This window comes from Cyprinodon tularosa, unplaced genomic scaffold (assembly GCF_016077235.1).
Source record: "Cyprinodon tularosa strain WSP-4 unplaced genomic scaffold, ASM1607723v1 ctg490, whole genome shotgun sequence".
In the NCBI taxonomy this organism is placed as follows: domain Eukaryota; kingdom Metazoa; phylum Chordata; class Actinopteri; order Cyprinodontiformes; family Cyprinodontidae; genus Cyprinodon; species Cyprinodon tularosa.
The window spans coordinates 1-14,041 of NW_024039219.1; the positions used below are offsets into that span (position 1 = coordinate 1).

The 14,041-nt window shown below is 44.9% G+C and overlaps 1 protein-coding gene across 1 annotated transcript; it reads right to left on the reverse strand.

Moving 5' to 3' along the window:
* Positions 1–4,442: 4,442 nt before the first annotated feature.
* Positions 4,443–6,526, reverse strand: LOC119794765. Its single transcript, XM_038302472.1, has 2 exons — positions 5,507–6,526; positions 4,443–5,471 (listed from the first exon to the last, which is right to left on the reverse strand). The coding sequence occupies exons 1-2, from the start codon at positions 6,524–6,526 to the stop codon at positions 4,443–4,445; spliced, it is 2,049 nt and encodes a 682-aa protein (XP_038158400.1).
* Between the last annotated feature and the right edge of the window lie 7,515 nt (positions 6,527–14,041).

Sequence of the window (14,041 nt, forward strand, 5' to 3'; positions counted from 1 at the left end):
GCAATGGCTATTAGAAGGCGGGCGAAGCCCGCCAATGGTGATTTCATCACTGCAATGGCTCTTAGCAGGCGGGCGGAGCCCGCCATTGGTGATTTTTTTCATCACTGCAAGGGCACCTAGCATGCGGGCAGCGCCCGCCAACTGCACTTTACCCACTGCGGTTCAATATGGACAACCCATATTACCCTTGTGCATCATATGCTGTGCACGTCTATTTCCCAGATTTCAGCACAAGTGGCACACAGCTCTCTTTGCCCATGAACTAGCCCTCTTTCCTTCCCTCAGCAGCCCTCAAAGGCGTAAGCAGTTGGTCTGGGGAGCCCCAATGTCACTTGCCAGGGCCGTATTGGCACAGTTACCCAGACGGGCAGTAGGTGGCCCCCCTCAAAATTTCTTTAGAAATTTTCTAGTTATTATTATTGCGGTTCTTTTGGCATTTCGAACGCATTTTACGGGGACTTCTCATATTCAAAAACTCAGGAAAACGTGGCAGTAAATTGTCCCCCGCGTGAAATAGCCGGACTGTAATGGAATCCAAAATGGCCGCCCCCAAATTACGCCACAGCGCCCCCTAACGTGAGTTGGGGGAAACTGTAAGTCACAGAGATTTGAACTTTGGCACACCGGTAGATCTCATCAAATCATGAAAAAAAGTCTCTTGGAGGTATGCCCTAAAACCCACAGGAAGTCGGCCATTTTGGCTCAAAGTGCGATTTTTGGCCATTTTTCATTTTCGCTCATGTCGAACTTTAACGAACTCCTCCTAGGGATTATGAGCTATCGGCTTCAAACTCGGTCATTATGCAGTTAAGGCATTGGAGATTAAAAGTTATCAAAGGTTTTCGTTTTTGAGCATGTATAATTATTATTATTATTATTTTTTTTTATTATTATTATTTTATTTTGCAAAATGTAATATGTTGTAAATATGTATGAACTTCCTGTGGTTTGGCTGCTTCCTTGGCCAGGTCTCTCTTGAAAAAGAGATTCTGAATCTCAATGGGACTTCCTGGTTAAATAAAAAATAAAAAAAAAGACGATATTACTCTTTGCATCACCTCATAAATTTGTTTCAATAGTACGGAGTGAATTTTAGTCCATTGTTGTAGCAAGAAAATAATACGTTTTGCAAATCTAAAAAAAAAATTGGAAAAGAAAATATTTCATAAAGGAACTTGCAAAAAAATTGCAACCTGACCAAAAAAAATAAAGATCAAAAAGCGGTTTTATATATATATATATGTGGTTTTTTTTTTTTTGGTTTTTTTTCTCAGCTGTAATAATTTTCTAACTTTTTTACATCACTGTTTTTCCCCAAGTTTCATCTCTGGCTTGCTTTTAATTTTTATTTCCATTTACAAAATGTATTCTTTGCTTGCAACAATAAAGGAATAAAATTCACTCCATACAGATATATATAAAACGTATCTCACATATTTAGGGTTATTTTTTTCTCTTAATGCACATAGAAATCAGATGGAACTGAATAAACTCTGCTGTATATCTAACCTCTTAGCTGTAGATAAGTTTATGCTCCAACAAAAAATGTCTGAGGTGAATAAAGGGTCAAAACGGGGTGGGGGGGTGAGGTTGAGAGATGTAAAATTCTGGGAGTGAAAGGTGGTGTTAATGGGGAGGGGAGGACAACCTGCCTAAACTGACCAGCTTCAAGAAATGCAAAGACGCTCACAGTAACTATCTATTCACAGCTGAGAGAAATGATGAAAATGAAAACATTATAGTCGTTAACTCCAAAACATGTAAGAATAGCACTGGAAAGCAAAAACTATATAAAACGCCTTAAAATGCATCAGTTGAAGCATGTTTATAAAACTATACTGTAGAACAACATACTCTGGTTGGGTCAGACTAAAGCTTTTAGTCTAAAAGCGGCGCCCGGAAGCAATCGGGGGGTTAAGCATCTTGCTCAGAGACCCAGAGCGGCAGTCTGTGCGAATGGGTTTTGAACTCATAACCTCAGGATCTCAAGCTCTATGCCCTAACCCTAGAAACTGAATTTAAAGTGAATCAGAGTAAATCTGGATGTGAAAATTGGAAAATGAAATTGGGAACAGAAACTGGATTTCACAAAAATGAAACTTGACTTTTGTCTGCATTTGGAAAGACTGAAAAGCGGGAATTTGTAGCTCTACGGCGGTTTTCACACATGGTGCACTGAGAGAGTCCCTTTATTTTCAGATCAGCTTAGCGGTTGCCATCTTTTAGCATCTATGAACTTTACTGCAAAATTAGGTCCTGCTGACAGACAGACAGCCATGGATGAGAGATGCCAATCTTTTTTTTTTTTTTTAAGAAATGGAACCAATGCTTCATTTTAAAAGGTTCTTCGTAATATATGGCAGTATAACTTAATCATCATGCCAGCTCTCTGCACAGTGGGCCAAATCTGTTCATTCCTGTTTGATAAAACTAACTAGACCCGGAGCTACCTTTCAACACCCTCGCTCAGCAAGTTATTATCCATTAAAGCTTCATCTTCAGATCACATTACAAAGCCAAGTGTTTCCTCCTCCAGCTCTCCAGAGTGCCTCTTTGTGCTGCAAGGGAAATCGGCTTAAAGGAGGAGAAAGAAACCCGGTGGCCTGTGCTGCAGGAGGAGGGACAAAGAAAAGAAAAGGGGGGAACCAGATGAGACCCGGCAGCCCAGTGTCTCTGTAACGCCCTCTGCCGTGCCATTGGTCGAGCCAGACACCCTCAAATGCCAGGTCTCTTCATGCAAACATTCCTCTCCAGCCTAGAGGCTATTGCCCCAGAAACAGCTGTGTTACTGCTGGGCAGAGGCCAGGGGGTTCTAGGTGGAGTGTTGCAGGTGGGGGGCTAGGATAACATGCAACACGCTCCTTTCAGGCATGAACTAAAAATCAGGGCAGCTGAGGAGATGATTAGTGTTCATTTGTAGGAAACAGCTGAAATCCAAAATCGTGGACTTCCACTGAGATCAGGGAAGACATTTTAATAAATTAGGTAAAATTTAATCCATTCACTTTAGTTCTATACTTCTAGAACTTTGGGTTAAGGAATTAACCCCGGTTCTCTGAAACATGAGTGAGGTATCTCACTATGGGACACGCCCCCCAGCACTGTCTCCAGAAGCACTATAACATTACGCCAGCCCTGACTGGCTCACAGAGGTGACGTCTGCTACTGGGGAGGGACTTATCCCCAGTATAGAAACAGACGTCACGCTGGTGATCCTCAGTCTCGTAAGCACACCTCTTCCTCGCTCCAGGCAAGGAGGGTGATCTGGTGAGATACCTCACTCATGTTTCAGAGAACCGGGGTTAATTCCTTAACCTAAAGTTCTCTTTCAACATTCGTTTCGGTATCTCACTATGGGATGTTGTAACTCCCGTATTGCCAGATAAGCTTACTCGAGGACCTAACTTATAAAGGTGAAGATCCTACACCCAGAACCGCGTGGGCCAGTGAGGGTGTAGTAACATCCAACCTATAGAACCTAGTGAAGGTGTGAGGAGTTGCCCAACTGGCAGCCCCACAAATGTCCTCCAAAGGTGTACCCTGAAACATTGCCCAGGATGATGCCATCCCACGAGTGGAATGAGCTCGCAGGCCTGCAGGGGGTGGGAGGCCCTTAACCTCATAGGCCATGATAATAGCTCCCACTATCCAATGTGAGAGACGTTGTTTAGTGAGGGGCTTCCCTTTATGTGGCGGGGACCATGATACAAACAGCTGATCCGATTTGCGGAAACCAGCCGTTTTCTCCACATACACCCTCAGAGCTCGTACTGGGCAGAGTGAGTGGAGTCGCTCATGCTCCTGAGAGGCAAATGGTGGAGGGTAGAAAGCCACCAACTCAAGGGGGCGGCATGACAGAGCGGGGTTAATAACCTTTGGTATAAACGCAGGGTTAGGTTTCAGTACCACCTTAGAGTCCCCACTGAAGAACTGCATACAGGACGGATTCACTGAAAGCGCGTGGAGGTCGCTCACACGCTTAGCAGAGACCAGAGCAATTAACAGAGCCGTCTTAAACGACAGTATTTTAAGCTCAGCCTGATGCAACGGTTCGAACGGTGCACATGATAGGGCCTCAAGTACCACCGGTAGGTCCCATGGGGGAGTTAAACTCCTTGACACTGGGCGGAGTCGTCGGGCGCCCTTCATAAACTGGCACACCAATGGGTGCTGCCCTACTGTTTTGTCACCAAAACCAATATGGCAAGCTGAGATAGCGGCAAGGTACACCTTCAAAGTGGAAAATGCCAAGCCTTTATCCAGCAGCTCCTGCAGGAATGTCAGGATGAGTGGCACAAGGCTCTGCATGGCGCTCACCATGGTTTTTGTGCACCAGCTTTCAAATGCACGCCATTTACCTTCATATGCGCTGTTCGTGGAAACAGCTCTTGCACTCTGAATAGTTTTAATGACGTTCAGAGGGAGCCCATTGGCAGTCAGATTCACCCTCTCACAGGCCAGGCCCAAAGAGCTAAACGCTCTGGATGAGGATGAAATATCTCTCCACGAGCCTGCGTCAGCAGATCTCTGCGAAGAGGAAGCCGCCATGGCTCGCCGTACAGTGACTGGAAGATCTCTGCTAGCCAGTGTTTCCCCGCCCAACGGGGGGCTATAAGAATGAGTACATGTTTCCCTGCCCGTACTCTGGCGAGTGTAGGAGTAATGAGCTCCAGTGGGGGAAAGGCATACAGTAGAGCCTGTGGCCACTTGTGTGCCAGTGCATCCAGTCCCAGGGGAGCACCTTCTCTGGTCAGGGAAAAAAACCTTGGACAGTGAGCATTCTCCTCTGATGCAAAGAGGTCGACCTCCGCATGGCCGTATCTCTCCCAAATTTGAGCTACAACCCCGCTGTGGAGTTTCCACTCCCTGTAGCGGGGATTGCCTCTTGATAGCAAGTCTGCGCCCCTGTTCATGACTCCTGGTACATGGATCGCTCTCAGTGACAGCAGGCGTGAGCTGGTCCAGACTATCAGTCTGTGTGCCAGCGTGTGTAACTGATGAGAGCGCAGACCACCCTGTCTGTTGATGTAAGCGACCACCGTTGTATTGTCTGTCCTCACTAAAACATGGTGCCCTCTGATGAAGGGCAGAAAGTGTCTTAGTGCCAGCATCACGGCCAGAAGCTCCAGACAATTTATGTGAGCTGTCTGTGTCAGAGAGCTCCATGTGCCATTCACCATCCTGCCCTCGTGCGTGGCACCCCACCCTGTCAACGAGGCATCTGTGGTGATAACCTTCCTTGTTTGGATGGTTCCCATGGTAACCCCGGTATTGAGAAATGTGGGGCTTTTCCACGGTCTCAAAGCTTGTGCGCATGTTGGAGAAATTATCACCTTGCAGTGAGCGTGTCGGACCGGGTTCAGCCGAAGGGACGCAACCCAGCGTTGAAAAGGGCGCATATGCAAAAGGCCTAACTGGATGACGGCCAGCACTGACGCCATCAGACCCAACAGCCTGTGGCAGAGCCTGAGCTTCACATGCGCGAATTAACATGCTTGTCTGGCACTCTTTCGCAGAGTGCCAGACAAGCCCGAAAGGCTTCCTCTCTTTCCACCGAAAGGTGCGCTCTGAACTCGTTGGAGTTCAGGGACAGACCAATAAAAGTGATTGTTTGCACCGGGGTTAGAATGCTCTTTTCCCGGTTTATCGAGAAACCTAGAGCCGCCAGATGAGACGTAAGCATCTCTGCGTGCGTCATGAGCTCCGCTGGGGACTGAGCTGCAATAAGCCAGTCGTCTATATAAGTTGCCAGGCGTACGCCTTTCTCCCTCAGAGGAGCGACTGCAGCCTCGGTGCATTTTACAAACACCCGTGGGCTGAGCGACAGGCCAAAGGGAAGTACGAGATACTCGTACATCTTTCCCTGAAATGCAAACCTGAGATATTTTCTGTGAGGAGGGTATATAGGGATGTGAAAGTACGCGTCTTTTAAATGGACGGAGATAAACCAGTCTCCGCGGCGAACAAACCGTATCAGAGCTGCATGGGTCAGCATCCTGAACGTATACTTTCTCAGATATGTGTTCAGAGCTCGCAGATCCAATATAGGTCGCAGGCCCCTGTCCTTTTTCGGGACGAGGAAGTACCTGGTGTAAAATCCCTCCTCGCTTTCCTCCTGGGAAAGCAGCCGGATTGCGTTTTTGTTCTGCAGGGAAATTATCTCCTCCTGCAGGATGTGTGCATGTTCCCCCCGAGCATGAGATTGTACTATGCCCCTGAAACGGGGTGGGGCTGCGGCAAACTGGAGCCTGTATCCTCTGGACACAGTCTTTATTACCCAGTCCGATGCCCCGCACGCTCGCCACAGCTGGCTTTTGCCGGCTAGTGGGCCAAGGTGTGTTCCTGACCGAGCTCTTGGCGGTACTAGCTGAGGGAGCTGCAGCACAGCTGTGGTGTTCATCCGCGGCTGCCCTGAATCCGCTTCCTCTTTTGCAGAGATAACAGCCGGTTGTGCCAAACGTGGAGCGAGGGCTCCACCTTGTGGCCTCATGTGCAGCCGCACGGCTGTGTTCTGTTCCTGTGTCATTTTCAATATGTTTCCCATATTTTATGGTTGTGGCTGCACCCTCGGCTCTTGGCCTGGTTGTGCGCCAGGATATATTTTTATTAAACATTTTCTGAAGGGGGGAAAAGGAGTGTTTGGGCACTGGTGTGTGCTTGTAAACCACTGTGGCTCCAACGAGCTCTCCGGGTGGGTCACCTTCCTCCTCTTCAACCGGCTCTGAACTGTGAGCTCTAACTCTGGCTCTGCAGGCCGTTTCAGTAGCCCTGAACAAGGCTTCGTTAACTGGAACAGAACATTTCTGGGTGGGGTTGCAGGTGTCTGGCAGTGCCTGCTCCCCGACCCCAAAGCCAGCTCCCTAGGTAGCGCGCCTCTTTCTTTGCGCTCGTTGTGACGGGAGAGGCAGTTTGGTTGTCCGGTGCAGCCGGCGGAACGAAAGGTTTCCTTCCCCACGATCCTTTAGGCTCGATGTGCTTCACACGGTCGCGGTCAGCTGACTGCGACTGGGGTGTTCGCTTTGGAATGCGGTAAGCCGGACGGGCCGCTGCCTGGGCGGAAGCTTGGCGGGGCATCGCTGCCGGAGGAGGCTGCGTTCTTCTGGGCAGGCAGAGTTTGAGCGCTTCGCCTCCTCTCTTTTTCTCCTCACAGCGCTTTTGCATGGCCGCCACGGTAGGACCGAACAATCCCTTCGGTCCCACCGGTGTGTCGAGGAGATGGTTTTTCTCTCTCTGTGACAGGCTGGACAGGTTGAGCCACCTGGCCCTCTCTTGGGTGACCATCAGGGCCATGGCTCTTCCGGAGGCCTGGACAGCGCTTCTGTGGAGGCGAAGGCATAGGTCTGTCACCACGCACACTTCTTCCCACAGACTTTCGCTCGGTGCCCCCATCATCTGCTCCTGTAGCTCTGCTTGGTAAGCGAGAAGAAGAGATGAAGCGTTAAGCGCCTTCACCGATGCAGCCACCGCTTCGTAGCTCTTATCATTCAGAGCGGATTGAAAGGAATCTGCTTTGAAAGGGAAAGCGGGTCCTGCCGCCGCCACTGCAGGTTTCTGTGATGGGTGCAGGTGAGAAGCAAGCAGCGGTTCCACAGGAGGTAAATGTGAGAAGCCGCTGTCCTCCATGCCAACCCAATCCAGCGCTGACCCTCCCAGGACGGGGTTCTTAGCGGTGAGAGGTTTGGACCAGGACCGGGTCGCTTCTTCAATGCACTCCGGAAAAGCCGGCAGGAGCTGCCTGGTGGAAGATTTGGCCTTGGGGAGCCTTTTCCCTTCATACCGGGATGTGGTGGTCTCCGTGAAGGTCTCAGGCCATTCAATGCCTAGCTTTACAGCCGCTCTTCTACAGACATTGTGTAGGTCCATTGCAGACGGGTTTGGGGAGCCGCTGCGAGTGTCACCCACCTCCACTGGCTGCAAAGCCAGTGGGATGATGAAAGGCCCGCAGTCCTGCTCGTAGTCGTCAGACCCGAGGCTAACGGATTCAACCTCCGAGTCGGATTCTGCGCCCGCAGGGTCGCAAAGATCCGGGAGGGCGGCCTCATCTTCCTCCGGGTCAGTTAGTGGCGCAACAGCGTCGAGCTGGTCCGCCCAACTGGGTCCGGTGAATAGGGGCTCTCCCTCTTCGGTGACAGTGAGCACTGGTGGTGGGGGGTTGGCTACCTCCATCACAGGGTCCACCTCCGACAGGCTAGCTTGGCGCGCTAGCCTGCGCCGACGAGATTTGAGGGAGAGCCGAGCACAGTGCTCACAGCTAGCTGGCGACGTTATTCCGTCCCGGGCATGTTGCAGCCCCAGGCACGAAGCGCAGACAGGGTGGGTGTCTGCCCCAGCTATAAGGCTGCCGCATGTGCAAGCTCTAGCAGGTGGCTTGCCCTTGTCCATGGCGAGAACAAGTTCAAGCTGCCTCGTAAGCTTCGAAGATTAGAAAGCAGCTAGTTTGGTGACTAGTTGCCGCTGCTGCTGTTTGGTGACAGGCCAGCAGTGGAAAGGGAACTCGGAACAGCCGAATACTGTACTGAGTAGCGTTCGTTGACCGAGTTGTTAGCTTACTCTGTGAACAGTTAAGCTAGCTCAATACTTGCTGTATTAGCCGTCCGAGTAAGCTTCTGGGAGCGAGAAGAGGTTTTAGACTGAGGATCACCAGCGTGACGTCTGTTTCTATACTGGGGATAAGTCCCTCCCCAGTAGCAGACGTCACCTCTGTGAGCCAGTCAGGGCTGGCGTAATGTTATAGTGCTTCTGGAGACAGCGCTGGGGGGCGTGTCCCATAGTGAGATACCGAAACGAATGTTGAAAGAGAACTATGGTTCTATATAATTACAGTGCATGTACCGCTGTGGCCTAAAGTGAAACCCAGTAGCACATTGTGGGCAATCCCAGAGCATCCAGCAGCTCTTCACTAACCTGACTCCGCATGGAAACCTTCCGTTTAAGTAATTTTGGGAAGGGGCGAAAATACTGGTTAGCTGATTGGCCTATGTTGGTGATAGACGGGCCAAATAAACCAATCAGATCAACGAAGCGTAAGACGTACTAACAGAGCGACGGCGAAAACACAACCACAAGCCAGGCTACTCTTGCCGAAACCAGTCGGGAGAAGAGCAAAAACATCTTTTCCTCCAGAGCAGTGTTTTGCTCTTCTTTCAGTGAAGAAATACTCTGTAATTCCGATAAAACTTGCTCGATAGCCACGCGAACGCTAGTTTCATCGGCTGAAGCCGCCATGTTCTTTAGACTAAACTGTCGCGCTTCTCGTTGCGTCACACCTCAACCCGCCTCAAAGCCAACGCTGATTGGACGTTCGTTTGGTGAACGGCTCCAAATTTTCTTTAACGGAGAGTCTCCAGACTGATCTGCGATCTGCGAAATCAGGATGGTCTCACGAGGCTAGCTCTTCACCTTAATCAGTACAAACAATTGATCTTTTTTATTTTCCTTATTTAATATTTCAATAATTCGACATGAGAAGTAATCGACTTTATTGTCGAGTAATGGTTTAAAGGATTAAAATTTCTTCTAACTTAAAACATCTTAAAGTCGTACGATGAAAGAAACTGCACTTTAAGTTTTCTTCTGTTTTAATGCCGTAAGGAAATTATATTTAAATGTCAACTCATTCTGGCTTAAACATTTATATAAATGTATTCTTTATCAGATGATATTGTCCCACAATTTTGAAAATTTCTATAAAAAAAAAAAAAAAAAAAAAAAAAAAATCCTGTTTTAAAAATTTGCTTTCTTTTCTTGTTATCTTCTACAGGCCAGTTAGTTCTATGTCAGCCTGAACACCTAAATTCGGCCAATCATATATCAACGGTCATCTGTCAATCAAATTTTTTCGGTCATAGCATCTTGGTTCATATGTCGCAGCTAATATACGCAACGGTTGAAATCAGAATCCTTTCCTTTCCCATTGAGTTCCGTCCCAGTGTTCACGGGGATGGATGTCTGTGTCTTCGCGTTGCGAGGCATCCAATCTTGTCATAACGAGATAATTATCTCCTTATCGCGAGAAAACAATTAATGGTTTAACGTAATAACGAGATAGTTACGTCATTATCTTGAGAAGGCAAAGGAAAAAAAATAAGTTGAATACGACCGCTCTCGGCTTCCGTAAATAATCAACAACTCGCACACCTGATTGTTAGTGGCTCCACCAGGGTGTTAGCCTGGGCGCCATTCCGAACTTAGTCCCGCCCACAACGTTTGAGGTCGGGAAGTTCGGTCTGGCATTGCTCAGTAGTAGCGCGAGTATGCTAGCACAATATCTGGCGGGCCAATCAAATTGTCAGGGCGGGCTTTATACGATGATGGACAGATGATCAACAGTAACGTAATCAACCACGTCACCAAAGCGCGCTTGGGTGACAACAACAATGGCTGCCGCTGGAGAGTTGAGGTGAGTAGATTCTGCTATTAGGTCTGTTCTAGAAGATAACGACAGCAAATAAATTTTAAAAGAGGAACAGAGAAACGCGATCAAGTCTCATCTTCTTATTCTAGGCGTGCAACTGCACGCTTTGATTTTTGTGGACAACAACTATGCGTCGCTTAACATACGTCACGCGCTCCGTTGCTCTTATTGGTTGTAGGTCTATCCAATTGAGTGCAGAGGCATTTTTTTTCCTGGTTAGTTTGAAACACGCCCCATAATCACAGCTCTATGGAGCAGCATCAGACTCAGATTCTGACTAGAATTGAGTAGGACTACGTCAGGCTACCAGGGGTTGGCCACGAAATGGGTAAATTGTAGTAGCATCAGTTTAGCATTTCATCCCGTTATGCACAGCAAGCGACGTAACATAAAAAAATAAAAAAAAAGGAATCACAATAAAGCAAGATATGAGTTTTACTGAAGTCTTTCTGAGGTTTAACACAATAGATTCAGATCCTGAAATTAGGGCTTTTAGTTTCAGTGGCCACCCCAAGATTTTTAGTGGCCCCATCTGGCCCCCTAATGAAACATTTCTGGAGGCGCCACTGCTAATTGTGACATCATGTCCTGTCAGGTCTTGTATTGTTTAGTGTTTTATGTGCCAACAAATGAAAGACGGTTTTTCTAAATAAAGGTCTAAAGATAAATAAGAATGGAGTCTGCAGCATCTGGCAGCAGGATTGGTCTGAATCACTAATTTGTTTGTCGACAGGCCAGGCTGTAAACAAGCCAGGCTCCTGACACATTTCCACTGAAACGTGGCCAAGAATGTGAAGAAGTAAATGATCTTTGGGACCAGACTAACCTTCTGCTCTGTGTTTACAGGAGCTGCAACACTTTTTCCTGAATATTTTACCAGGGTGACTATTCCTAAGACCATCATCATCACTGATGCAAAGCTCAACATCTATTATTATATTTTAAATTATATTTTAAGAAACATTTGTTTCGTAAAATATAATTTTTGTTTCTTCAAATGTTATTTTGTTTTTTATTTGTTAATGTGTTTTTGAATTGTAAATGTGTTTTGCACTTCTCAGCCACCGTACATTTTGATGTAGTTACCAAAACGATGTTATATAGCTAAACATGTTAGATTGGTGACCTGTTATGTTATTATTATTGTCTTGTTGCTGCATTTATTTTGTCAGGGAAAACTAATCCTAGGTTAGTTAAAAGTCAGGGAATTCTGAAATGATGTCAGACTGTGGAAACCCTGAAAAAAATAACTATGTATAATGATTCTCTAGAAAAGTCACATTATATTAATAGTATTATCTTCTATAAACATACCGTGACTCTAAAATAAAAGTTATTCATTCGTGACATTGACTTCTGTCTTGTGATTTATCTTAAGTTTTTATCCTGTCAAGTTTTTTTTAGATTTTTAACTTTAATTTATATTTTTCCAGTTTAAAGCAAAGTTTAGTTTGAAAAGAATGTGCAGGAAGGATTGAAAAGCATGTTAACACGGTAATGTAGGCTGGAGTTCATTATCTGACGCATGCAGATACACACCAGGAACCTGAAAACTTAAAAAATACTGAATTACAAAAAACATTTAAGAAACAAACATGTTTCATTGATATATATACAAAAATGAATATTAGGAACTATATTTATCAAACATTATACTGGGTAAGTAAAAATTGTTTCTGGGCAAATAAAATGTGAAAGTCACTTGCCCAAAGGCAAGTGGTAAAAATCCTTGACATGGGTCCATTCTTCTTTTTATTCATAAAATGGACATTTGTAAAAAATAAATTCAGCCGCTTGACAAGCTGCATCTTTTTTTTTTTTTTTTTTTTTTTTTTTTTTTTTTATGTTGAACAATCGTATGGTTTTGTCAATAACGAACGCAGATGGTGAAACGATTGCATCAAGTCGTTGCAACGACACACACCACCGTGCATCCTGTTAAACTTAATCCAGAAAACAAAACTCAGCGTTTCAGCGCATCAAAGAAACCGTTGAGAAAACATTTATTCATCCTGTTAACAGTTACAGTTTATGCTGTAACATGTTTCATTGATATATATACAAAAATGAATATTAAGAACTATATTTTGCCATATTTTATATGTTAATATATTGACGCGGTATCGATCTATTTTACTAACAAAATCTCACAAGAATTTGCAAAATATCACGAGAGTTTGTAACAGAACGATGAAATTTCACGAGATTTTGAAAGTAAAATAGATCGATACCGCGTTTTTAAAAATTAATTTGATATCAGCATATGAAAATATATTTGAGTATATTATTTTTCCAAGTGTCAGAAATGGATAACAAAAACTGCTATTTTCAATGACTACTTATTTTTGTCCAACTTTAACATCGGTTTATTTATCGAATGCTTTTCAGGAGTTTATGTTAAGGATTTTTACTACTTGCCCGAAGGGCAAGTGCCTTTCACATTTCATTTGCCCAGAAACTATTTTTACTTGCCCAGTATAATGTTTGATAAATATTGGGGATGCACGATATTGGGATTTTGGCCGATATGCCGATATTTTAAAACTCATGTAGCCGATAACCGATATCGATACCGATGTTAAAGCTGGACAAAAATAAGTAGTCATTGAAAATAGCAGTTTTGTTATCCATTTCTGACACATTGAAAAATAATATACTCAAATATATTTTCATATGCTGATATCAAATAGATTTTTAAAAACGCGGTATCGATCTATTTTAATTTCAAAATCTGGTGAAATTTCATCGTTCTGTTACAAACTCTCGTGATATTTTGCAAATTCTTGTGAGATTTTGTTAGTAAAATAGATCGATACCGCGTCAATATATCAACATATAAAAATATGGCAACATTTGGTGAATTTTTGGGGGATTTCGTAGCATAACGATGACATATAGCAATATTTCATTAGTAAAAGAGATTGATATGGTGTTTTTAAATGACAATATATCAGCATATGAAGATATTGGGATATTTTAATGGATCAATAAGTCTGTAAAAAAGAAGTTTTTGAGGAAGAAGAAGTAGTATTTTTTTTTTTTTTTTTTTTTTAGACTTTAGAAACTCAGAAGCTGATCAAATATCGGGTCAAATATCGGTGGGGTGGCCGATGTCCGATATTCGGTTTTAAGGCCGATACCGATAGGGGGCCGATTATATCGTGCATCCCCAATATTTATCAAACATTATACTGGGCAAGTAAAAATTGTTTCTGGGCAAATGAAATGTGAAAGGCACTTGCCCTTCGGGCAAGTAGTAAAAATCCTTAACATAAACTCCTGAAAAGCATTCGATAAATATATGTCTGAGCTAATTTTTGAAACCTACTGAAAGCGTTTGGGAGGAGTAACTGTAGCCCCCACCCACCAACTTTCATCACAAAGTTACACCCTTGGGGGTTGCATATGGGCAAAAAAATAAAAAATAAATAAAAAATAATGGGTCACTTCAGGCTGCTGTGTGAACGCAGCCTATCAGGACTGCCACAGGCTGCATTTTACGTAAACACTTCATGCTTCATATCAAAGCTCATATTTTTCTTCCAATAAATATCAGTATCTTAGGCTGGAGCGCTTCTAAAGTTTTCTACTAAAAGTATCTTTCCCAGTTTTTCCTCTAAAGGTGTT

What these genes read in the sequence shown, in the direction of transcription:
- LOC119794765 (XM_038302472.1), bottom strand. Translation starts at nt 6,526, where the DNA reads ATGACACAGGAACAGAACACAGCCGTGCGGCTGCACATGAGGCCACAA. An exon ending in GTCTGGCACTCTGCGAAAGA is followed by an intron (nt 5,472 to 5,506) that starts GTGCCAGACAAG and finishes GCGCATGTGAAG; the next exon opens with CTCAGGCTCTGCCACAGGCT.